Here is a 26,030-nt window from a genome sequence, read left to right on the forward strand (position 1 = left end):
GTAAGCATATGCGGTATTTCGAAAAATTTCGTTTTAGGGCATTCGAAACGAAATTTCGCGGAATTCCGCGGAATTTGAGTATGGCGAAATCTGTTTTTCTGATTTCGTTCCGTATCGTTAAATTTCAAAAATTTCGACTGAAAAATCTTTCTTTTAACGAAATTAAACGAAATTTCGCGGAATTTCGAAATTAATTTTTAATAATTCCAATCCCAAAAAATAAAAAAAATCGGCTGCGCCGCTGAATGAAACCATTCAAATTCTACTCAATATTTTATACATAATACATATTTAATACATTTCACTAAATCTCACTACGTAATACAATTCTGTATCTTCAACAGAAACGCATTTGTTAATTTAAATAATATTGTTCAGTGAAGTAAAATAATTTGTAGATCTCATCGTTTTGGTATGCTATATTTTCATTTAAATTAACTGAGTTGTGTATGAAACATGTAATGTATTATGAGGCGCTTGTTCGATTTCTGCTCTTCTAGTTGTAGAAACTCTTCGATAAGCGAAATAATCCTCACTGGACTACTGAGTATTGTCCGTTTTCCGTTGTCTTTTGAAAATATTCAGTTTAAACAATCATTGTTTGAAAGCAGTGAAATGGAGATGGTGGCGTTTCAGAAGTTTTCCTGATTTAGTAGATTGTTAGATATTTGCAGATTAAAAAATGCTCCAGATTAGAGACATTCTCTGGTATCTCATTTATTTCGGATTCTGGAACTGATTCATATCTTTCCGTCTGAGATCATTGTCATGACCTAAACTTCTACCTTCAGATATTTCTGATTCCGTACATTATGGAAATCTATAATTTTCTCACATTTTCTAGATCCTTCAGATCCAGATTATTCAATTGTTTCAAAATCGTACCGATTTTCTGTCACAATCGTGCCGATACGGTGCGTTTACCGTAGGGCAGTTTGTTGTTAGTTTGGACGTGCTGCTGCTTTTAACAAATCATATTTAGCAATAATCGAAAAGGTCTGCGTTCGAGTTGTTGGCATAAAATGAGTAATGGCCAAAATACTATTTTTTGTACAAAAAGCGCGTAAATAGTCCAGTTTTTTTTTTACACGTATTCTCAACCAACAAGTTGCATTCAAATGGAAATCCTGTCTTATCATTTCATATAGGTTCATTTCAAGTAGGCTGGATCGGACTATGGACTCAAAAGTTATGGCAAAAATACTATTTTTCCATAATACACCAGAAAGTCACCGCAGGTGGATTATTCAGGTTTTTTTTTTCTAAATGATTTTTGACTATACCGCTGCAAGTGAAATAAAACATAGGTTTTTTAATTGCAGATTTAATGTTTTATGGTGATTCGATTATTTGGAGGATTGAAAATGAAGTGAAAATAAAATCGATAATCCGGATAATCGAGCCCGACCTGTATTTAGAAGATCTGTGCCAGATTAATTAGGTTACACTAGCGATTACCTTTTCAGAGCTACCGACTGAAAAGTAACAAGGCAGTCTCAATTGAATTGTTATAAGGCTCCCCCAGGCCAAAGCGATTTCATCGCCGCGACGGCGACAACTAGTCGCCGCGATTCTATCGTTGGGTCGCTGCAGGCTATGCTCTATTTACGCTTCCATACCAACGGCGACAGAATCGCTGTCGCCAAACGATAGAATCGCATCGCGACTGTCGCGTCGCGTGTGTTTGGGGGAACCTATATCATGTCCTAGCTTCAGCGCCGTAGCGTGTGGTTGGCCAGGTTGGCCCCCGCCAAGGGCGCCAGCCTTCAGGGGGGCGCCAAAATCAATGTTTACTCTATAATAAATAAAACAGTTTCATTACTTATAGGTCTTGTAATTATCAAACCGAGTATGGGTTGGTCCAAAGATCCATGGGTGGGTATATAGCAGATATGTGTAATCTAGTAATCTATAGAGCAAACAAAGAATATTTTTTCATTATTTCACATCCACATGTTATAAGTGTTTGTTTTGACTACTATTCAGGATTCTCAGGGACTTCTGAAACCGGGTTGAAAAAGGCAATTGAATAAGAAGAAATCTGATAGTATCTTATAAAGTTGAAAATTATAATGTTTGATACCCACATTGCGATTGGCAAAGTTTTTGGGCACTATTACGGCCATCGAGAGTCCTCCGGAACCGTAATGTTTCAGCATTGAGGAATGATTAGTGAAGAAATGATTCAGTTTTTCCCTGTAGGTTCCTTCAAAGGAATACATTCATAAACAAGCGATTAGCCAAATTTCGAAGGGTCCTTTTGCTCCTAGGTTTGTAGTGGTAATGGTTTGGTTTTACGATTTGATATCAATTTGCTTGTTTAATTTAGAAAAACTCCATGTAGTCTGAATGACATTGAGTTATATCGGCGGCTGTATCGAGGAATATCGATAACTCCTAAATATTTGCTTTGTTAGAATTGTTGCTAGGAGAATTTTCTTCTTTTTTAATATTAATCAAATCGAGAGTTGGATATTTTCCTTCGTCCTCCTGCTTCCGATGGCGTTTCCGGCCCTCGACTAAATTGTTTCAGAGTTGGATTCTATTGACCAAACTATGTGTATAAGAGCCTCGAGACCACCAATAGCCCATTGGATTCTATTGACCCAACTAGGTCCAGTGGCATCTAAAAACCATCCAAGGACTTACTCCGGATGGCGATTCCGGCCTTCAACCAATCCACTTTAGTGTAACTTTTCTTCATAATTCGACTAGTTCCGATAGCAATTCTGGCAATCTCATTTCCGAACACAGATTACAGATGCTTGCAAAAACCATAAAGAAAATATTCATTTAGTGCATCACGCAAAAATGATTGATTTTGAACTTCCTCCCCTCGACCCCTTCGTGGCGATATCTATCGAATTATCTAAATGTTTATCTTTTTAATGGGATGCTTCCGACTGATATGCTCTATTTTGTATGAGTATTATCGTCTCTTTCAGTCTTATAAAGCAGCTGAAACGTTGCTACGTCTATTTTCCGACGTGTCGCTGTATATTTCATTACCTTCTTCAGGGATTTAGAGGCTATACAACAAAACGTAGCCTTATTATAAGATTCTAACCCGACTCTGTAAGTTTCCTTACATTATTTGCGTAAAAAAGTACAACAAAATTTCAAATAATTTAAGGATATTTTATTCAATCCTTTTTTGTGGATTTCAGGTATCTGCGTCCAATACATCTCTGAATATTGAATGCTATTTGAAGTATGTTTAAACCATTAAACATTTTTTAGGTATTGATATTCAAATTGTGCTCCAAATGTAAAATTTACGTATTTGATTTCTCTTAGTAGAAGAGGGCCCTCCTTAGCCGTGCGGTAAGACGCGCGGCTACAAAGCAAGACCATGCTGAGGGTGGCTGGGTTCGATTCCCGGTGCCGGTCTAGACAATTTTCGGATTGGAAGTTGTCTCGACTTCCCTGGGCATAAAAGTATCATCGTGCTAGCCTCATGATATACGAATGCAAAAATGGTAACCTGGCTTAGAAACCTCGCAGTTAATAACTGTGGAAGTGCTTAATGAACACTAAGCTGTGAGGCGGCTCTGTCCCAGTGTGGGGATGTAATGCCAATAAGAAGAAGAAGAAGAAGAAGAAGAAGAAGAAGTAGAAGAGGGGCGCCCAAAAAACAATTCGCCAAGGGCGCTGGAAGTCCACACTACGACTCTGCCTAGCTTTCATTTTATTGCTAACATCAGCAAATAACTGTATTTTTTACGGAAATTTGTTCTTTATTTTGCTGAGCTGCAGAAAATGCGAGGCAAGTAAACTGTTCCACATAATCCGGGACGTTTAGCCACTGTAAGCTAATGCCTATATGCAGATAGCTTGAACCTTAGACCTTAGTAAAAAATTTGAAAAAGTCGAGTTTTGTATTGCAATCAACTGCTTAGATCTGTTGAAAATACCATTTTGGAAAATTTTATAGATTCAATAAATCTTCATGAATTTGGTCGAAAATTTACCTGGAGACTTTATTTAAAATGTTAATTGAAATGGAGGGGTGGCACTTTGAATATGTAATACTTTTCAAAATGGTGAACAGATCTAATCAATATGAAATCTGTTGGAAATATTGAGCGATATTAAGCGATGAATATTCTTACGCTGTTTATGGTGAGGGCATACTTTTTGAAAATGGTGAATGGATCCAAAGTGATCTGTTACTTACCTATGTCCTTTTGTAAAATTAAGCCAGCCCTATGGCATATGGGTAACAATAATGTAGAATGAAATCAGTAGTGATTCAGTTTCATTTAAAATGTTCGATCGCTATTCTAGTTTGAATCTGGAACAAAATAGAACGAACTCGCTGGTTTCCCCAACACATATATTAAAAATTTTCAATTTAACGAAATCATTTTGTTGCTGCCAAGAAAGGTGCCGTAATTGCAAAGTGGATTGATCCGTGGATAAAATGACGCATTCATACACCAAAACAAATAATTTTCCGAATTTTTTAATGTTGTCGCATTAACATTTTATTTTAGAGAAAAAAAATCTACGACCTTGACTCAAAAAACATTAAACAAAATTATTTTCCACGCGGAATTTTATTTGTATAATGCTAAAAAACTATTTAATAAAAATTTCGCGGAAAAAAATTAAATTTCGTTTCGTTTCGTAAAATTTCGAATTAAATGGACCCGGATTTCGTTTCGTTTCGAAGTTTCGGAAAAAAAATTGAATTTCGTTTCGCTTCGTTCCGATCCAACAGTTGCATTTCTAATTTCGTTTCGTTTCGTTTCGTCAGGAAAAATTGTGTTATCGCATACCCTTAGTTGTCAGCTGTATCGAACGAAAGATCACAGCGAACGATGCGTTATCCAGCGATTTTCGGCGGAAGGAGTATTGGCTGAGTACCGCCAGAAGCTCGACGAACGGATAAGTGCAATCAACGTTAGCGACAACATCAACGATCTATGGGAGTCGATCCATGGAGCGGTGAGCATAACAGCACGATAAGTGGAAGGCACTGCACAGAGTCGAACGAGAAGAACGATGCCAGAAGCCGGATATTGGTGTCGGGTACTCGATCGAATAGAGATCGGTACAAGTAAGCAAAAGCAGCCGAAAAAAGAAACCCACGGCAGGAAGAAAAAATAGTATGAAGACCAAGTAATTAGTGAGGCGCTTGAAACAATGGAGCAGAATGATATGCGGAGGTTTTATGTCAATGGCGTGCGGAGAAAGACAGCGCCATCTCCCGTCATGTACAACGACCAAGAAGAGAATTCGATGACAGATAAAACCGAAGTGGCTGCCAGGTGGAAACAACACTTTGAGACTTTGTTGGATAGTGGAAGTTACGGGACATCGGTGAACAGAATAAATATTAGCAACGATGGGCGAGCTGTGGAGTCGCCCACACTAAATGAGGTTAGAAAAGCCAAAAACCAATAAGGCTGCGGGAAAAGACCAGCTCCCGGTTGAACTTTTCAAACATGGCAGTGAGTAGCTTTATGAAGTTCTGCGCCATATTATGTTGAAAATATGAAAAGACGAGGAATTGCCTGCTATCTGGTTGAACGGCCTCATTTTCGCTTTCTTTAAGACAGGGCACAGACTGGAATGCGCCAAATATCGAGGAATAATCCTCCTTAATTCGGCGTACAAAATTATGTCCCATATTCTGTTCAACAGATTGAGACAGCTTGAAGAGTCCTTCGTCGGCGAATACCAAGCAGGTTTTCGTGAGAGCCGATCGACGACGGATCAAATGTTTACCCTGAGACAAATCCTTGACAAATTCCGGAAATACAACTTGCAGACACATCATCTGTTGATTAATTTAAAGACAGCGAATGATTCAGTGAAACGGAATGAATAATGGCAAATTATGCTAGAACGTGGTTTCCCGGCGAAACTGATACGGTTGATTAGTGTAACGTTGGACGGATCTAAATTCAGTGTAAGGATTGCAGATGAAATATCGACTTCATTTTTTACCTTAGATGGATTGAAGCAAGGTGATGCACTCTCAACTCTACTGCTCAATATAGCGCTCGAGGGAGCGATTAGGAGAGCTGGTGTGCAAAGAAGCGGTACCATTATCACAAGATCGCATATGCTCCTGGGCTTTGCGGATGATATCAATATTATCAGGATTGATCGCAGTGCTGTGGAAGAGGCTTTTGTACCTTTAAAGAGGGAGACAACTACGATTGGACTCACGATCAATACCAGCAAAACGAACTACATGGTCGTTGACAATCAACGTGGGTTAATTAGCGGTGGTAGTGAAATGGTGCTGGATGGTGCAAAATTTGAAGTGGAAGAAGAATTTGTGTATCTTCGTAACCAGCTTAAGTCCCGTAGTCTGCAAATGACGTAAAAATTCGAGCTGTATACTACCCTGATTCTTCCGGTGGCTTTATTCGGCCATGAAACATGGACGTCAAAGTATGCTGATCGAGCAGCTTTCGGAGTGTTTGAGCGTAAGGTGCTGCGGAAAATACTCGGCGATAAACGAGAGAACGGTTTTTTGCAGTTGAGGAGGACCTGAGGGCGCTTAACGCTCAGGCGACTGGAAGCGATTGGCCCAAGATCGAATCCAGTGGAGAAGGATCCTCCATTCGGCGTAGTATCATCAAAGAGCTGTAGCCCATCAAGTATCAAGTAAGTATTCATCCATAATAACTAAAATAAAATTTGCCCTAAAATATAGAAATTGCCAATAAAGAAATTAGAGTATGAGCAATAAACAATTAAAAAAATCCTCAAACTATAAGGAATCTCCACAAAACAAAAGTCAATTATAGAAATTTTGCATTATTTGTGGAATTTTTTTTTTCGCTTTATTGGCAATTTCCTAATATTTTATGGAAAATGTCTAATTCTTGGGGGAAATTTTGTTTTGCTGCCTATTCATAATATCGGATATATTTAACAACATTATATTAATCCCAAATCTATATCTGTGGTGACAGATGAAAGGTAATACTACTCCCATATAAAATAGTCTAGGCTTGTTACAGTACTTACTTGGTACAGTACCGCCTAAAAATTTGAGCGAATCGCCTCAAGCTAATACTAATATTAAACGGAAAGACACGTTTCAGAGGAAAATTAAAGCCATAGAGACGAGCCAGCCAGTAAAAAAAGCCAAAAATGGGGCTTTCTACAATTGGTTGGTTGGTTCAAAGGTTGTTAGAAAGATTATTTTTTTCATGTAGCTATAGTACTAAGGGTATGCGATAACACAATTTTTCCTGACGAAACGAAACGAAACCAAATTAAAAAAATACTACTGTTGGATCCGAACGAAACGAAACGAAATTCATATTTTTTTCCGAAACTTCGAAACGAAATCCGGGTCCATTTGATTCAAAATTTTACGAAACGAAACGTATTTTTTTTTTGTCCGAGGAATTTTCATTAAAAGTTTTTTAGCATTATATAGATAATGCAAAAAAGAAATTAAAAAAAATCCGCGGAGGAAATAATTTTTTTTTGAAGAATGGAAAAACGAAATGGCTACTTCCGAGAAAAGGATCACATCCGTCGTTGTCTTATTCCAGGAAAACGCTTACACAAAATAATAATTTTAAATCCGCTTACTTGATTTTGACAAACACCTTATTTTAGAGAATGGATCAAATCCAAGATTGTCTCAATCCGGACAAAAGCATACTTTCACAGAATGAATCACATCCATCATTACCTTACCAGGGACAACGCACGATATCAAATTTAATTTTGTTTCAATCCGGGCAAAAGCCCACTTTCAAAGAGGGAATTACAACTACCATTGCCTTACCCCGGGCCAACGCCCGTAATTATATTTACCAGCATATTCCAAGAAAACGCCAACTTCCATAGGAAAAATCACATATACCATTGCCGTATTCTGAACAAACTTCTATTTTCATAAAAACAATCACTTTTAATTTTGAAGAAAGGATCAAATCCCCCATTGCATTCTTGCGGGCAAACGCCCACTTTTACTTTACCACTATCACTTCCACCATTGCCTCAATCCGGACGAACGCCTACTTTTAAAGATAAAAAATCACATCCACCATTGGCCTAATCCAAGCAAATGCCTACTTTTCAAGATCATATCCATATCCACCCTTGCCTTATTCCGAGCAAGCGCCTAGTTTGCAGAGTTCAGAGTTCACATGCAGAGTTCACATCTACCATCGCCTTATGCCGAGCGAACGCCCGAAGGGGTCACATGCATCATTGCTCAAATCTGGGCGAGCAACTACTTTTGAACGCCTTCTTTTGAAAAAGAGTTTGCATCTACCATTTTCTTAATCCGAGCAAGCGCTCCATACTCGGCTAATGCATGTTTTCTTTGAAAGGATTGTGTATTTTATAATGTTATATTCACTATTCCAGGGTTTATTTACAGCACCACTGAGACTTGTAATTTATTTTATGAACAAACGAAAATTATGCTATATGTCCGTTATGCCAAATGACCCTCACTTTTGTCGCTGTAGGCAATTATGCAAAATGTCCGTTATGCCAAATGACCGTTATGCCAAATGGTTTTAATGCCAAATGACCTAATGCCAAAAGATCTAATGCCAAATGGCGTTATGCCAAATGACTTTACGCCAAATGACCCGCTCCCTAGGCATAACCCGTCCCGGATTATGTGGAACAGTCTACTTGCCTCGCATTTCCTGGTGCCCCGGAAAACGTTCCGAATTCCATGATGAATCTGTAAAGCCGTTATTTCTGCAGCTCAGCAAAATAAAGGACAGATTTCCGTAAAAAAAATACGGTTATTTGCTGATTTTAGCTATAAAATGAGAGCTAGGACATGATATAATAATTCAATCGAGACTGCCTTGTTACTATTCAGTCTGTAGCTCAATAGAGGTGATCGCTAGGGTGCTTGGTGGCCTTGTGTCACTGCTTCTGCCTCATAAGCAGGAGATTAAGGGTTTGATCCCTGGCCCTTTCCAATTTCCTATTAGATAATTTCATTAATCATATAACTCAATCTCTTTGCAAATCAAATTCTCATTGCTAGCAAGTATGATTCTAAATATAGAATTGTTATAAAAAGCTGCCTGTTACTTAGTAGCAGTAAATGAAATGTAAAAATAGATTGGTATTCATTTGTACCCGCATACGAATGCTATATGCGGTCGCTATGCTCGTGCAGGCCTCATACAAGTAAGAATGTGTGAGGTTGATGTGCGGGTAGCGATGGTATGGTAGACGTGTGCGTGGTATTAGAATCCAATAGCATTCAAATTCTAATTGTAAAAAATGAATCCCATTAGAATTCACTTTAATACTTTCTCATTACTCTAGTACTTCTAATTCTCATTCATATATTCCTATCCCATAGATCGCATCACTTACCAAAGTGAATCCAGATAATATATCCCTTCATACTAACACAATATCCAATTCTAAGACTATCGTGGAGATGCAGAGGTATACTCGGTCTCTAGTAGCAACGAGGGTTGAACTAATAATCCTTCCTTCCCTTGATGACCGTAAGGACGTGGCCGGCGCCGTAATTGACTTAGTAAAATGCATTGAATTTCCGAAATTTGCACATTGAGAATGATAGCTAAACCCAAGCTCCATTCAATTGGTTCCCTGTGCAATTTCGCAAGTTCTAGTCAATCACGGAGTAGCAACTACGAATTGTACGGTTATCCTGCTCATGCTCATGCTCATGCTCATGTAGCTCAATAGAGGTGATCGCCATGCCAGTGTAACTTAATTAATTTGGTACAGAATCTTCCAAATACAGGAGGGACTCGATTATCCGGAGTATTAATTTTATTTACACTCCGGAAATCAAATCCTCCGGATAATTGAATCACCATAAAAAAAATTTAATCTGCAATTAAAAAATCTATGTCTTATTTTACTTGCACTGCCCATGATCGCATATTTGTATCGACCAATTTAATCGACCAAAGTAGGCATGGGAGAAATGGAACGATGAAGTTTATGATATAAATTAGTATGGAAATCTAACTCATTTAAAAAAAAATCTAAAAATTTCGCATACACTTTTTGCAGTTAAAATCATCGGCAGCTATATCTGTATCACTTAATATATGAGTGCAAATCAATTGTGCTATTTTTTTGTGAAATAATGAAATAATTTTCCAGTGTTACAATTATGCGGTCACTATGCTCGATGTTACAAAACAACTTGGTAGTTTTTTCAAGATTTTTAGAACAAACTTTCAGATTTCACGGACTTAGATGAAAGAACTAACAATTTGAAGACAATTCATGAGCCTAACTCAAAATCGCAAAAAATGCAATATTGTTACAAATATGCGATCATGGGCAGTGCAGTGGTGTAGTTAATTATTTAGAAAAAAATAACCCTGAATAATCCACCCAGCGGCATCGGTGACTTTCTGGTGTATTATGGAAAACAGTATTTTTGCCATAACTTTTAAGTCCATAGTCCGATCCAGCCAATTTTCAATATAAAATGATAAGACAGGATTTCCATTTGAATGCAAGAATGGTTGAGAATACGTGCAAAAAAATGGCGGGATTATTTACGCGCTTTTTGTGCAAAAAATAGTATTTTGACCATTACTCATTCTATGCCAACAACACGAACGCAGACCTTCACGATTATTGCTAAATATTAACTGTTAAAAGCAGCAGCACGTCCAAACTAACAACAAACTGCCCTACGGAAAACGCACTGCACCGGCACGATTGTGACAGAAAATCGGTACGATTTTGAAGCATTTGAATAATCTGGATCTGAAGGATCTAGAAAATGTGAGAAAATTATAGATTTCCATGATATACGGAATCAAAAATATCTGAAGGTAGAAGTTTAGGTCATGACAATGATCTCAATCGGAAAGATATGAATCAGTTCCAGAATCCGAAATAAATGAGATATCAGAGAATGCCTCAAATCTGGAGCATTCTTAAATCTGCAAAGATCTAACAATCTACTAAATCAGGAAAACTTCTGAAACGTCACCATCTCCATTTCATTGCTTTCAAACAATGGTCGAACGTCGAACAAATCGAACAATCGCCTCATAATACATTACATTTTACATACACAAACACAAGTTACTTAAATAAAAATGTAGCAACCAAAATGATGAGATCTACAATTTTTTTTTACTTCACTGAACAAAATTATTTAAACTAACAAATATGCATTACGTTTTATACTTGAACAGTTTTAACAAAACATCGAAGAAATTTTCAAGTCGCAGCATAAAATATTGAGTAGAGTTCGAATGGCTTTATTAAGCGGCGCAGCCGAATTTTTTTATGATGTGGAAATTGGAATTAATGAAAATTATTTTCGAAATTCCGTTAAATTTCGTTAAAAGAATGATCGATTTTTTTTAAATTTAACGATACGAAACCAAATTAGGAAATCGGATTTCGCCATACTCAAATTTCGCGGAATTTCGTTTCGAATGCCCTAAAACGATTTTTTTCGAAAAACCGCATATACTTATATATTACATTTATTTATTGTCGTCAATCATAATGGTAGACCTATTTACATTTGTATTCTTAACTATTCTAAATAACATTAAATAATGTTGATACTGTTTAAACTTATTGTAAAGTGTCATTAGCTTATAATACGAGAGAAGATCTGTTTCAGCTATGTTTTGGACATCGATAAGTCAATAGTGTCACAATGTTTATTATAAGTGATCATCATTTGATTCATTGGGCCATTTTTTGCATAATTTGTTCGATGATAACTTACGGAGAATATTTGACGATGTCGTAAAGATCGTAATGGAACATAAAAATTAAGTTTTGATAATAGCTCCGTTGAGTCAATTCTGTTTGAAACAATATTGTTTATAAAAGTTACCATTGCTAAATCTCGACGCACTTTCAGTGAATGAATATTGATGAGCTTACAACGAGCTACATATGGTGGCAATGGAAATTCGGTCCACCCTAACTTTCGTAGTGCATATAATAAAAATTGTTTTTGAACTGACTCAATTCTGTTGGCATGAATTATGAATAGCTGAAAATGGGGACCAAACTATGCTGCAATATTCTAAGATTGGCCTTACATAAGCTGTATATAGTGTTTTTATTGTGTATGGGTCCTGAAAATTGTCACAGAATCGTTTTATAAAACCTAACATGTTGTTGGATTTGCTTACAATTAAGTTATAATGATCGATGAAAGTGAGTTTTGAATCCAATATTACTCCCAAATCTCTTACTCTATTGCTTCTTACTACGTTCTGATCATCAAAACTAATATTTGCGCTGAGTATGTTTCGTTTTCTGCTGAAGGTTATTAAGTTGCATTTTTTTATATTCAACTGTAGAAGACTTTTTACACCATGTATGGAATACCAATATTTCATCTTTGAATGTATCGATATCCTCGACAGTTTTGATTTTAGGAAAGGTTTCATGTCATCTGCATAAATTAAGACATTCAATTTATGAAGCACAAGAGGGAGGTCATTTACAAATAAAATAAAAAGTAACGGACCTAAATGAGATCCTTGAGGAACTCCAGAAGAGGCTTGTATTGGGGTTGATAATTTTCCTTTGAATCTTACAATTTGAACCCGACTTGTTAGATACGATTCAAGCCAATGAAGAAGTTTTGGTTGAATTCCATCTTCTGCAGTTTGAACAAAAGCATGGGTAAATCAACGCGATCAAAAGCTTTGTCAAAATCTGTGTACAAGGCTTCTACATGGTGACCACTATCCATTGCATCCAAAGAATAATTAACGAATTCTGTTAGATTTGTGGCTGTCGAACGACCTTTAAAGAAACCGTGTTGCTTAGATGTGATTCGATTTTTAGTTTGAACAAATATTTTTTCATTAACAATTGCTTCGAACAATTTCGGTATGCAAGATATAAGAGCAATACCACGATAGTTACGAACATTGGATTTTATACCAGATTTAAAAATTGGAACTAAAAATAATTTTTTCCATATTAACGGAAAACATCCTGATTCCAGTGACATGTTGAAAATCCAGTAGTGATAAAATCAACAATAATATAGATTGAATGTACCCTAAACCATTTTACATATAAAAAGAAAATATATTCGAAAATAAAATAAAACATTGTTTTGAACTGTGCAGCTCGTCACCAATTCGAGCACCACTATACTGCTCCAATCGCATATGTATAATGACGTCGAAACCTGTTCTGAACGGCATCTCTCTTCTATAGACAATTCTCTCAAGCTACCCTGCACGAAGCTGGGATTACCAATCACCAGTCGCAATCAGCAGTTCGTCCGGGCTACAATGCTTGTTTTAATTTCGGCGATTTCAATTATTCTCAGTTCATCTGTTAGCAGTGAACCGGCAAACAAATTTGAAAGTGAGTTTTTATTCTTTACCAAACTTCTGTCAATAAGTTTCTAAATTTTAGCCACATGGGGTTGCTTACAGTACAATACGGATCATGGCTACAAGCATGCACACCCGTATTATCCTATTAGTCGTTTTCGAAACTTGAATGAAACCAAGGATGGTGTCAAAACCTTCAGGATGGGTGTTCTTGGCCCTAATGATGGACATTTGCGTATAGCCCCAAATATGTATCCTTACGATAAAACCGAAATGAATGAGATCGGTAAGTACAATTGTCTACGTTTCAAATAGGTATGTGAACATCAAACCGGTTTAAAAAAAAAACTAACGATTGCTCTTCATAGTTCTATCCGGATGGGGAAACACCAAAACTGTTGTTCGTCATTATACACGAAATTCACCTCAGGAACAGATTAGTGAGGTTGTGCTCCGAGAGCAATCTAGCATTGGAATGCTGTCGTACTTCAAGCCACTAATGTTCACCGTCGCCATTCACCCTGAAGGATTGGTGCAACTCACAAAGGATGAGGATTCTCGGCCGTTTTTAGAATATCGAGATTCAAAGGTGGCGGCAAACTATATTGGGTTCTGCAATTGGGACAAACCGTTGGTGTTCTTCTACGACTGTCCACTGGAGCTGGATCAAAGAGCTTGCGAAGGAATAGTGTTCCGAAAGTAGTGAGATTTCGCTGGTAGTTTATCATTTTTTTTCTCGCCATTTGAAATAGTATAACGCTGTTGGAAATATATAACGCCTCAATTACCTCTTTGTAACGCATGTTTTATTAAATTTTAAACATTTCTAGTTATTTCAGGAATGAGAACGTATGTCGCAAGAGAGAGGTTACTCAACATGTTCTGACTAGACAAAGTGAAAGCGTCAAGACGGGTTAATTTTCATCTTATCACTACAGAACGCAAGTGTTCAATACTTATGGGTCCGTAATACTATGGGTCTCCGGGCCGTCTATGAAAGTTTGTTTTTGGAGCGAAGCCTTTCGGCACATTTTATGTAAGTGAAAGGCAGAAATGCAAAAAAAAAACAATCTGACCACAAAAGTTTTTGTACTGAACGGCTTTCATATCGGCACCAATTCAAGTATCATTATACTGCTTTAACCTTATTATGTATATAATGACGTATGCATATAATCAGTTCTGAATGGCATCTTCCATCTATAATCAATACTCTCAAGCTATTCTACACGATGCTGGGATTACCCATCGCCAGTCGTAATCAGCAACTCATCCAGGCTACAATGTTTGTTTTAATTTCGGCGATTTCAATTATTCTCAGTTCATCTGTTAGCAGTGAATCGGCAAACAAATTTGAAAGTGAGTTTTTGTTCTTACCGAACTTCTGTCAATAAGCATCTAAATTTTAGCCACATGGGGTTGCTTACAGTACAATACGAATCATGGCTACAAGCATACACACCCGTATTATCCCATAAGCCGTTTTCGACACTTAAAAGAAACTAAGGATGGTGTCAAAACCTTCCGGATGGGTGTTCTAGGCCCCAATGATGGACATTTGCGTATAGCCCCAAATATGTATCCGTACGATGCAACCGAAATGAACGAGATCGGTAAGTTCGATTGTCTGCGTTCCATAGATATATGAATGTCTGGTTAAAAATTGAAAAAAAATATTGATCTTCGCAGTTCTATCTGGATGGGCGAACACCAAAACCGTTGTTCGTCATTACACGCGAAATTCCCCTGAGGTACAGGTCAATCAGACTGTGCTCCGAGAGCAATCCACCATTGGAATGATGTCGTACTTCCAACCACTAATGCTCACAGTCGATATTCACCCTGGGGGATTGGTGCAACTCACAAAGGATGATGATACTCGGCCGTTTATAGAATACCGAGATCGGAAAGTGACGGCGAACTATATTGGATTCTGCAATTGGAATAAACCGTTGGTGTTCTTCTACGACTGCCCACTGGAGCTGGATCGAAGAACTTGCGAAGGAATAGTGTTCCGAAAGTAGTGATATTTCGCTATAGGATGACCTTTGTTCTCGCGAGTTGAAATTGTATAACGCTTATTATATTTTAATTTTGAAACGTATAACTTGCCCATATCTAATGTGTTTTAATTAAATTTCAATAAGAATTAAAATTTTAAATATATGCAGGAGTAAGAGCGTATGTCGCAATCGTTTGTTTATACATCATGTTCTACCTTTGAACAAATTCCAATCGTCGTCTCTTCTTATCATTATGAGAAGTAAGTGAGAGTTCAATGTTATCGTTAACACTTCAATTCAAAACAAAAAAAATCAATTAGGGGAACTCTCATTTGCAAATTACGCCAGTATTGCTGGAAAAAAATAAATTGTAAGTCAACTATTAGTTTTGTTACACTTTGATCTTCTATCTCTCGTTACTCAGATACGACTAACAACGAACGAGGTTATCACTCAGCGTTGGAACTAAGAGAGATTACTAGAAGCAAACTTCATTAGATAGAAAGAATAAGAATTTGGGATTTCTTAGCTCAAGTAGAGATATTTAGAAATGTATAAATTATAAAATTGAGCTGAACTTGAGCAATCTCCCGTAATTGCTACTCTTTCATGGCCAGATGAGCTTTTCTTGCACAGAGAACACACAGAGAGATGTGTGCGTCACCGCCGATAGTTTTTAGCATCACACCGTCGACGACAATTCGAGTTCCGGCGGACTTGCTAGGCTCTCCAATAAACCAGCCGTTTTCATTCGCCGAACTTTCCCTCGCTCTTGCTAGAAGCAACGGGATGGAATAAGGTATACGTTGCTGAAGATTCTTCCCCCTACCGCAAAAATAGCATTCTGGGAAATCAAGCCTGGATCATACGGTTGGTTCGCTCGAAGGAGTATTCAAGCGAAAGTGTGAAGACTTCTCTTTCTAAATTCGTTTTCTGAGAGAATCGTACAGGAAACCAGTTTCTCTTTGTATGCAAGAGCAAGCGTCATACCCACTCTTCATCACACAAACCCGCAAATGTAAAGAGTACAGGCAAATGACACTTTACTGTTTTCAATAATGCATAACGTTAGACCTTTTTGACGTAAACTACGTCTAAAGGGAAGCCTCGGATACAGGGTGCAAAATGAAAATTTGTTAATTGGGGACCGTGACGAATTCATGTAAGATTTCAAACGTTAATAGCGACTTTATCTTTACGCCTTGGAAAAATTTCAGAACAAATCAATTCCGTTCATCCACTCCCAACACGGACCTCAGATTGATGTAAGGTACGTCCCTTTGTTGGACCACCACCGACCGCTTCATTTTCTCGGTGCATAAAAAGAGCCGTGTCTTGCACGCGCGCGTAGAGATGTCGTAAAATCTCGATTAATCGGTTAGTAACTAGACCGACTATTGGAAAGTTCAGCGCTCACCGGCTGACGAACGAAAACGGCCTACGACTAATTGATTTCGCCGCCTCCAAGAATATGGCCATTCGTAGCACCTACTTCCAACACAGCCTCCCGTATCGGTACACCTGGAGATCACCACTGCAGACAGAATCACAAATCGACCACGTTCTGATTGATGGACGGCACTTCTCCGACATTATTGACGTCAGGACATATCGTGGCGCTAACATCGACTCTGACCACTATCTGGTGATGGTTAAACTGCGTCCAAAACTATCCGTCATCAACAATGTTCGGTACCGACGACCGCCGCGGTACGACCTAGAGCGACTGAAGCAACCTGATGTCGCCACTGCATACGCGCAGCATCTCGAGGCAGCGTTGCCGGAAGAGGGTGAGCTCGATGGGGCCCCTCTTGAGGACTGCTGGAATACAGTCAAAGCAGCCATTAACGACGCAGCGGAGAACAACGTCGGGTATATGGGTCGAAGTCGACGGAACGATTGGTTCGACGAAGAGTGCAGACAGATTCTGGAGGAGAAGGACGCAGCACGGGCGGTCGCGCTGCAGCAAGGTACCCGGCAGAACGTGGAACGTTATAGACGGAAGCGGAGACAGCAGACCCGCCTTTTTCAGGAGAAGAAACGCCGCCTGGAAGAAGCGGAGTGCGAGGATATGGAACAGCTGTGCCGTTCTCAAGATACACGCAAGTTCTATCAGAAGCTCAACGCATCCCGCAAAGGCTTCGTGCCGCGAGCCGAAATGTGCCGGGATAAGGATGGGAGCATCTTGACGGACGAACGTGTGGTGATCGAAAGGTGGAAGCAGCACTACGAGGAACATCTGAATGGCGCTGAGAGTACAGGCAGTGAAAGTCAAGGCAGCGGAGGAGATGACTACGTCAGTTCAGCGGACGATGGAAGCCAACCAGCCCCCACCTTGAGGGAAGTTAAGGATGCCATTCAACAGCAAAGACCAATAAAGCAGCTGGTAAGGATGGTATCGGAGCTGAGCTCATCAAGATGGGCCCGGAAAAGCTGGCCACTTGCCTGCACAAACTGATAGTCAGAATCTGGGAAACCGAACAGCTACCGGAGGAGTGGAAGGAAGGGGTTATATGCCCCATCTACAAGAAAGGCGACAAACTGGAGTGTGAGAACTTTCGAGCGATCACCATCCTTAATGCCGCCTACAAAGTGATATCCCAGATCATCTTCCGTCGTCTGTCACCATTAGTGAACGAGTTCGCGGGAAGTTATCAAGCCGGCTTCGTTGACGGCCGCTCGACAACCGACCAGATCTTTACTGTACGGCAAATCCTTCAAAAATGCCGTGAATACCAGGTCCCAACGCACCATCTGTTCGTTGATTTCAAGGCGGCATACGACAGTATAGACCGGGTAGAGCTATGGAAAATTATGGACAAGAAAAGCTTCCCTGGGAAGCTTACCAGACTGATCAAAGCAACGGTGGATGGTGTGCAAAACTGTGTGAAGATTTCGGGCGAACACTCCAGTTCGTTCGAATCGCGCCGGGGACTAAGACAAGGTGATGGACTTTCGTGCCTGTTGTTCAACATTGCGCTAGAAGGTGTCATGCGGAGAGCCGGGTGTAACAGCCGGGGTACGATTTTCAACAGATCCAGTCAATTTATTTGCTTCGCGGATGACATGGACATTGTCGGCCGAACATTTGCAAAGGTGGCAGAACTGTACACCCGCCTGAAACGTGAAGCAACAAAAGTTGGACTGGTGGTGAATGCGTCAAAGACAAAGTACATGCTTGTGGGCGGAACCGAGCGCGATAGGGCCCGCCTGGGAAGCAGTGTTACGATAGACGGGGATACCTTCGAGGTGGTCGAGGAATTCGTCTACCTCGGATCCTTGCTAACGGCTGACAACAACGTTAGTCGTGAAATACGAAGGCGCATCATTTGAGGAAGTCGGGCCTACTACGGGCTCCAGAAGAAACTGCGGTCGAAAAAGATTCGCCACCGCACCAAATGTGTCATGTACAAGACGCTAATAAGACCGGTTGTCCTCTACGGACATGAAACATGGACAATGCTCGAGGAGGACTTGCAAGCACTCGGAGTATTCGAGAGACGGGTGCTTAGGACCATCTTTGGCGGTGTGCAAGAAGACGGTGTGTGGCGGCGAAGAATGAACCATGAGCTCGCCCAACTCTACGGCGAACCCAGTATCCAGAAGGTAGCTAAAGCCGGAAGGGTACGATGGGCAGGACATGTTGCAAGAATGCCGGACAGCAACCCTGCAAAGATGGTGTTCGCTTCCGATCCGGCAGGTACGAGACGGCGTGGAGCGCAGCGAGCGAGATGGGCAGACCAGGTGCAGAACGACTTGGCGAGCGTGGGGCGTATCCGAGGATGGAGAGATGCGGCCTCGAACCGTGCATTGTGGCGTCAAATTGTTGATTCAGTGTTATCTGTTTAGATGTTAACTAAATAAATGAAAATGAATGAACTAATCGATTACTCTCGATTCTTGACGATTATTGAAAAGATTCATCGTTGAATAGTAATCGATTCAAAATTAATCGATTATCACAACGATAAATCGATTATTCGAAGTAATCGACATCTTAGAGCTGTCGTAAAATCTCGATTAATCGATTAGTAACTAATCGATTACTCTCGATTCATTGAATCGATTAATCGTTGGGAAGTAATCGATTCAAAAATAATCAATTATCGCAACGATTAATCGAACTAATCAATTAATTTGCGACATCTCTACGCGCGCGTCATTTTCGTTCGAGAGTTCACGGCGAGCGGCTCACTCCGCTGGAACGCAGACCATCTGGTAGCTGTCTGGTAACAACGGCTCGGTGGCGTTGGCGTTCGGTGGTGTCTGTGGCGATCGTGGCAGCAGCAACAGCGCGTCATTTACGGTCGTGATTTTACGGAGCGTGTACCAGCCGGCGTTCGTAGCAACGAATCATCGGATGGCGGTCGTGATGCAATTAAAATCCATCGGTCCTTTGTTAGGACCACCATAATACACAGAAGAGAATTTGTTTTACGGAAAATGTCCAGCAAAGTGAAAATTTATCCAACAATGGCGGCCATCGCCGGTGGTTGCTGCAGAAAACTCGTCGTCAGTAGGAACATCACTCAAGTGAAATCGTTGCCCGCATGCTGTTAGTAATTGCAAAGACATTTTAAAAATAGGTTCTTTGTCAGGACCATTACTATTAAGGTCACTCCTGACGGAATCCAAGTTTCAAAGTGCTCGCGTTTTCGGAGGCACACCACTCGATACGGAGGCGGCGCACAACTGTCATTTTTGTTGATTTAGCTTTGCTGCGTCGCAGCATGCGTGAAACAATAAAAATGACAGTTGTGCGTTGCTTCCGTATCGAGTGGTGTGCCCCCAAAAACGCGAACACTTTGAAACTTGAATTCCGTCAGGAGTGACCTTAAAAGAGATTGGTTTGATTTGTCGTGTTTGAATTTGATACTTGAATTTGAGAAAAGATTTCTTTTTATACTGCTGAATTGTTACAGACTATCGCGCAGACTATCCACCACCACAGTCGGACAGCTCTGACGCCATAATAGTCACTTTCAATGTGAAGGTTGCTTCTACAGCAGCCTTCGGCGATGGCCATCATTGGTGCCGTTGGGATCGCTAACAAGACATTCATAGTCATTTAATTTTATTTCATTTTAAAGAAAAAGTTTAACTCTCTACCGTTGAATGGCTATAGACGATACCGTGGCGAATAAATTGTCTGTAGCAACCACCGCCGACGGTCATCACTGATGCTGCTGGGATAACGACGCAATCATTGCAATTTAATTGAATGTCGCTTTAAGGAAAATACAGTTCAAATCAACTCTTCCGTTTCAAATGGGGGTTCTGAGAAGAACCTATTTATGCTTCTTTAGGCATTGTTGAGCATTCACAAATACTAACAGCAAGCAACCGATTTTCCAAATCTTGCAAGAATATTTCACTTATCATATCAGATTTCCTTAATGCACTATTACATACAAAAGCAAGTTTAATATTGAGAGAAGTTTTCACCAAATTACTAAGCACATTCTTATGGTGACTGTCGAAAATTAGATGACGTCGTTCTTGAACTCTGTGGTGGCAGTCGGCAGGTTGCGAAAGGATGCGAAAGGAAATTATACAAAAGGATGCGCCTTTCTAAATATTAAGCACAATCTAGCAATCAAATTTCACTTTCCATTGCAAAATAATTACAGACGCTAAATTCACTGCAGCAACCACCGCCGACGGTCATCACTGATGTTATCCTAATTGTCATCAAATTTTCTGTTCCTGTAAAGAATATGCGTCACATATATAGTGTCTTCCATTTAAAATATTGATCCTGAAAAGAACCGGTTTATGTGCCTTGAAGCATATCCGTTGACGATTGTTGCGGATGGCCATTCAATGCTTCACCACGATTTGCTGTATACTTGAGTACTGATTCTGCAGCAACAGGCCGACTAGCACTACCGATATCGATGCTGGAACCACAACCCACTGGACGCAGCAGACTCCGACGAAGACCACTGATGCCGATACAGGGACCGCTCTCCATGGAATCTCGAACAAAGAGCTCGCGCGGGAAAGCTGTCTTCTTGTTTTCAATATAGTGAGCCTTATGCCCAGCCTCTTTGTTAATCTTTATTGGTTAAAAATTATGTGCACTCATTGCGAATAACAAAGGGGCGGACATACTGAGCTTACTTCATTAGATACTAGGAAGCAACTTTACAACGCGCGAGAGCCATTTTATTCGAGATTTTGCAGAGAGCGGTCCAACACGGTCCCAGCATCGCAACCAGCAATCAGCGCGTGAGAGCCAGTTAGTCCGAGATTCTTCGGACAGTGGCCCCAGTATTGACATCAGTGGTGTTCTCTCGCGTAATTGACAAATGCTGCAGATGCGGTTTGATGTAAATATTCGTGTGGCTGTCGTCAGCAACATCATAAAGATTTCGAAATTCATCCAACAATTTTGGACGTCGGCGGTGGTTGCTGCTGAAATCTCGTCGTCGGTGGGAGCAGTACTAACGCTAAATTTTCTCGCATACATTGATAGTGAATGGCGCACTTAATCGGTCCTTTTTCAGGACTATCATTTTATAATAAACGCTGCGATGCTGATGACAACCGCACGATGATTTCAAGCAAAACCGCAAACGCGCGTGGGGGAGCAGTTTTTTAATTGACTTGAAACGATGTTTGCGTCGGTATAGCGGTCCAAGTAACATCCGTGATGGTCGTTGGTGGTGATTGAGAAAAATGTTTATACTGAGATCAGATTATGATGATTTTTGGTTAAGCTTCGCGAATGTGTCATGTATACAACCTGATATTCATATGATATTACGAATTATACTAAGAGATTTTATGTAGTGTACGTCGAGCGGTCATGTCTTGTGCACAACACTTCTAATTTGTTGTACACAGCAACAAAACACACGCGACCGAAAAAAAAATCTTCTTTATCGACCATGTCTCTCCCGGCTTGATTTACACAAACGTGCAAATGCTCTCGAGTGTGAATCAATACATTTCTCTTTACTGGTGAGATCTCTACACAGTATACACTTTATGTGAAAATGCCCAACCCTGGCATGGACAAGTCAAACTTTTCCCGACGAATGGCGGCTCAGTCAGTTCATGCCTGGATTTGACGTATATGTAATATATTTGAGCATTGGAAGAAATAAACTGGTACAACAGCTCAGTAGAGCTGATACGAGATCTATTGGAAGTGTGAGAGTGACCAACGGTGTAAAAATGGCGGACATTGAATTACGAGCAAATTCCCTGCGCATCCGTTTTGATCGCGGCGTGCCGAAGCCAGCGGACAGTGAAATTTTTAAGTTCATAAAGGTACAATAGATGTAACCGAAACGTCGGATAAAAACGTAAAACCCGTTTTTGAGCATAAAAAGACTGAAAGTTATAACCTCAAATTACCGAAGAACGTTTACAAAATTGTCGCATTTCGCATGATCCAAAAGTTTTGATTGGGTAATTGTCAATTCCCGTAATCGAACATTTTTCGGTTAAAATTATAATTTCCTGTTTCCCCGGCTGACGATAAAGCCTGAGTAAAAAAAATTGTCGGCCAGACATATTGCAGGACCTGGAAGCTTCGGAAGGCAAAAGAATCCACGGCACCTTGGACCGACATACCCAGTATCAAGCACCAGCAAGTCATCTTCCACCTCCACATCGGCCACACCCGATTCTCACATTCTCTCAACGGTAGACCCTTCCGGACCGTTTGTGAAATCTGCGAGATCCAAAACTCAGTAGAAAGTGTGATTTGCTGGAGTCCAAAGTTTGACATTCCTCGATCCTGCTACGAAATATCGTTACTGAAGGGTTTGAGTAAGTTACCATCAGCGTGTGATTATAAACACCTCAGCGTGTCAATCGATGAGCAGTATAGATAGTGGAATATATAGATGAGCGAAGATAAATCCTCTGTCTCCAAACGAACTGTCAAACGTGTCTCCAAACGAGCATGACGTCACGATTTCAATGGAAACGTTAAGGGCTGTGACGTCATATGCGCGTGTGCATGGGCAAAAAAATCGACTCAGCCATGCTTTCGCTCATCTATAGATTCTACTATCTATAATGAGCAGCAAGCCATGACTCGGCCTCTTTTTGTCAGATCTCCGTGGCGTACACACGCACCCACGGAGAGCTGCTGTCATCGCATTTCGCTCCGACCATTTGGGACCACACACACACATACGAGATGCCTTGGCTAAGGATAGCCTACCAGGTTTCAGCCCTTATCTGCGTCCTCGAAGATGGAGGGCTGCACTACCTAATCTAGATCCAGCTCAGGTCTCCCGGGCACCCAACTCCAACCTACGGAGGCGTGCGGGTCTCCCTTGTCTTTTCAGGAGTATCTGACTTTAGATTGTTACAATACGACATACAGTTGTATTTTATTTTTTTCGCTCAAATTATCGAAGGAAGAAGTTTCGATAAAAATAATGAGGTTAGCTTAACTAAGCAGCATTATGAATTTATCGAGACAAATGTCCCGGCATATAAAAACCATGCGTAGTCGACCGAGTGGAGTGAAAACGCATGGAATTGTTTTGTGTGCCTGAACAGTGAACATCCATCTCGACAACTCATTAACTTGATTGGGAATTTTTGTTGGATAAGAAACATTTGTATGTAAACAACCGTCCACAAATGATGCCTATAGCAGAAGCGTTGTTCTGTTCAAAATCTTCTAAACTTACCTTAACGTGTTGGCGATCGTCCTGGCGGCGGTATCACATCGGAAAACGTGACACATGTGGATTCGGGTGAGTCGATCTCTGGCCACGTAAGCAAAATCTCTGCAGACATACAAAATAAACGAAACCAATCCATTAGTCACTAGATTAGGTTTTAACAGATAGGAAAAATATTATCAATAATAGAAAAATGAAAGTGACATTGTATGACACCATTTACTTCAGTCACGCTGGTGATTAATCATACCTTTCTCTGGGAGTACAGCAAAATAAGATACCACACAGAAAGTATAGTTTGTTTGAATGAAAGTTTATGCATGTTGTGCACCAGTGATAGAAAGCAGCAGGAAAAGAAACAGACAAAAGAAATATTTTGAAAAAATATGTTGGAATAAACAAATCAAGGGTATCTGGACATGAAAAATAGATTATGAAACATCCGTTTTAGAATGTGTCTTGTTTATGATCTTTTTTAGAAGCAATATTACTTATGACCTTCGGGGACTCGCATAGTAGTGAAAACCTTTGACGAAAGCACTCTTGTCGTTCATAACAGGGGCAGGACCTGGCGAGTCCCGGTAGGCTAAGGGCTGTATTGTTAATAATAAACATATCAGGTGCGTTACTATGTACTAATTGCTTTAAATGAATATCGGTTTCACTGGTTACAACCCTAAGTGAAATGTGTATAAAATATATCATCAAAATTTAAAAGTTCATTCAGCTGAAAATCATAGCTAAAACTGACTTAGAGAGACAGCATTACTGGATTAAGGAAGGAAGTTGATGGGCGGTGTGCAATTCCGTTTACAGCGTTGGAAGTGGCTTCTCGGATTCATTTCCTATTGCATTTGTATTAGTCTCCTATATTAAAGCCCAGTTGGGCATCAATGTGTTAGGCTTGAATGCAATAGGACAAACGTACATAATACCATGGATATGCCATCGGTTAAGGACAATCCTCACGGAATCCAAATTTAAAAGTACTCGCGTTCTCGAGGGCACACCACTCAATACGAAAGTCACGCACAACTGTCATTTTTATTATTTCAGCTTTGCTGCGTCGCAGCATGCGTGAAATAATGAAAATGACAGTTGAGCGTTGCTTCCGTATTGAGTGGTGTGCCCTCGAAAACAGTAGTACTTTTAAATTTAGATTCCTTGAGGATTGTCCTTAAGAAATATAATTTAGATAAAATTTTGCAGCCTTCGATCCCCTGTTACATTTTTCGTTTATATCTTGTTAAAGTCGAATGTATAAGCCTAATACTAATTAGTCGTAGCGGATAATTACATTCTACAATAAGTTAAGATCAATTAACTCACCTTCCATTATCTCGACCAACGCCCCACACTCGTATCGTGTGTATCGGCTGCGAATTTAGTATTGTCAACGATTCTGGATCAATTAATTTTAAAGCACCTTCATCTAAGTCCATAAACAAGTCTTTACCCTAAAAAGCACAATATTGGCAATGTTAGTAAAATTCGCTCATCCCCAGGACACCAACAGCAAAACTTACATCACCCCATCTACCCACAACGTCCAGCATCTCATTTCTGCCAAGCGAGAGATCCACTATGCACTTGTTGACCGCTTTAGAGGACCGTTCTGGAGTGAGATCCTCTTCTGCAATCTCAACCCAACCCAACGATCGCACCGCGAATCTTATGGGTCGGTCTGAATCTGATTTAAGAGGAAAACTTCGTCGTCTGGAAAAGTAATTCACCTTTAAATAGGATACCACCCACAACAGTTCCACCCTTTAACTAACTTCAACGCAATGTCCTCTCTCCGTCGTCGTTCATCTTCCTGATCCAGGGCCGAGCTGGTACTGCTACGGGTAACGGACGTAATACTGTCGTGTAATCGACCACTGCTGGACGAGGTCGAACTGGTCTCCGGTTTTGGTGTCCCGTACAGGCTGGCCAGCGTCTGGGAGAACATGGAGTTCTGAATATAGCGAGGCGTTGGCGCTATCGGTGTCTTAAGCTCTTTCGGTGGTTCTTTTGGCCAAACTGGTGGCTCGCGTTGTATTGTTCCCGATTTGATGTGCCAATAGTAAGGACCACCATTGTCTGCG

General features: G+C 40.2%; 2 protein-coding genes across 6 annotated transcripts in view; one reads left to right on the forward strand and one right to left on the reverse strand.

The window, feature by feature from the left end:
- Positions 1-26,030, reverse strand: part of LOC134224133 (protein Fe65 homolog) — a 92,056-nt gene that overhangs the window by 26,714 nt on the left and 39,312 nt on the right. For all 3 annotated transcript variants that reach the window (XM_062703388.1, XM_062703389.1, XM_062703387.1), the window contains 4 exons: positions 25,722-26,025; positions 25,470-25,659; positions 25,273-25,400; positions 23,950-24,048 (listed from right to left, as the gene is read on the reverse strand). In XM_062703388.1, coding sequence (XP_062559372.1) covers positions 23,950-24,048; positions 25,273-25,400; positions 25,470-25,659; positions 25,722-26,025 — 721 coding nt within the window. The remainder of the gene's footprint in view (positions 1-23,949; positions 24,049-25,272; positions 25,401-25,469; positions 25,660-25,721; positions 26,026-26,030) is intronic.
- Positions 13,194-15,452, forward strand: LOC134224135 (uncharacterized). Of its 3 annotated transcripts, none has more exons than XM_062703394.1 (4): positions 13,194-13,317; positions 13,369-13,572; positions 13,655-14,645; positions 14,716-14,849. In XM_062703394.1, exons 1-3 carry the CDS (start codon positions 13,242-13,244, stop codon positions 13,987-13,989), a joined length of 615 nt encoding a protein of 204 aa, XP_062559378.1. In that variant the 5' UTR covers positions 13,194-13,241; the 3' UTR covers positions 13,990-14,645; positions 14,716-14,849. The 3 variants fall into 3 exon arrangements, with proteins under 3 accessions (XP_062559378.1, XP_062559377.1, XP_062559376.1); XM_062703393.1 differs by lacking the exons at positions 13,194-13,317; positions 13,369-13,572 and adding an exon at positions 14,976-15,452 and having other exon boundaries at positions 14,009-14,322; positions 14,507-14,645; positions 14,696-14,899; XM_062703392.1 differs by lacking the exons at positions 13,194-13,317; positions 13,369-13,572 and adding an exon at positions 14,976-15,452 and having other exon boundaries at positions 14,009-14,645; positions 14,696-14,899.

The sequence above is a fragment of the Armigeres subalbatus genome, chromosome 3 (assembly GCF_024139115.2).
Source record: "Armigeres subalbatus isolate Guangzhou_Male chromosome 3, GZ_Asu_2, whole genome shotgun sequence".
Lineage (NCBI taxonomy): Eukaryota > Metazoa > Arthropoda > Insecta > Diptera > Culicidae > Armigeres > Armigeres subalbatus.

Excerpts from the sequence above, each read along its gene's own strand:
- LOC134224135 (XM_062703392.1), top strand. The coding sequence starts at position 14,453 with ATGCATATAATCAGTTCTGAATGGCATCTTCCATCTATAATCAATACT. Across the intron at positions 14,646-14,695 it reads ATCGGCAAACAAATTTGAAA|CCACATGGGGTTGCTTACAG; the intron begins GTGAGTTTTTGT and ends TCTAAATTTTAG. Across the intron at positions 14,900-14,975 it reads AACCGAAATGAACGAGATCG|TTCTATCTGGATGGGCGAAC; the intron begins GTAAGTTCGATT and ends TGATCTTCGCAG.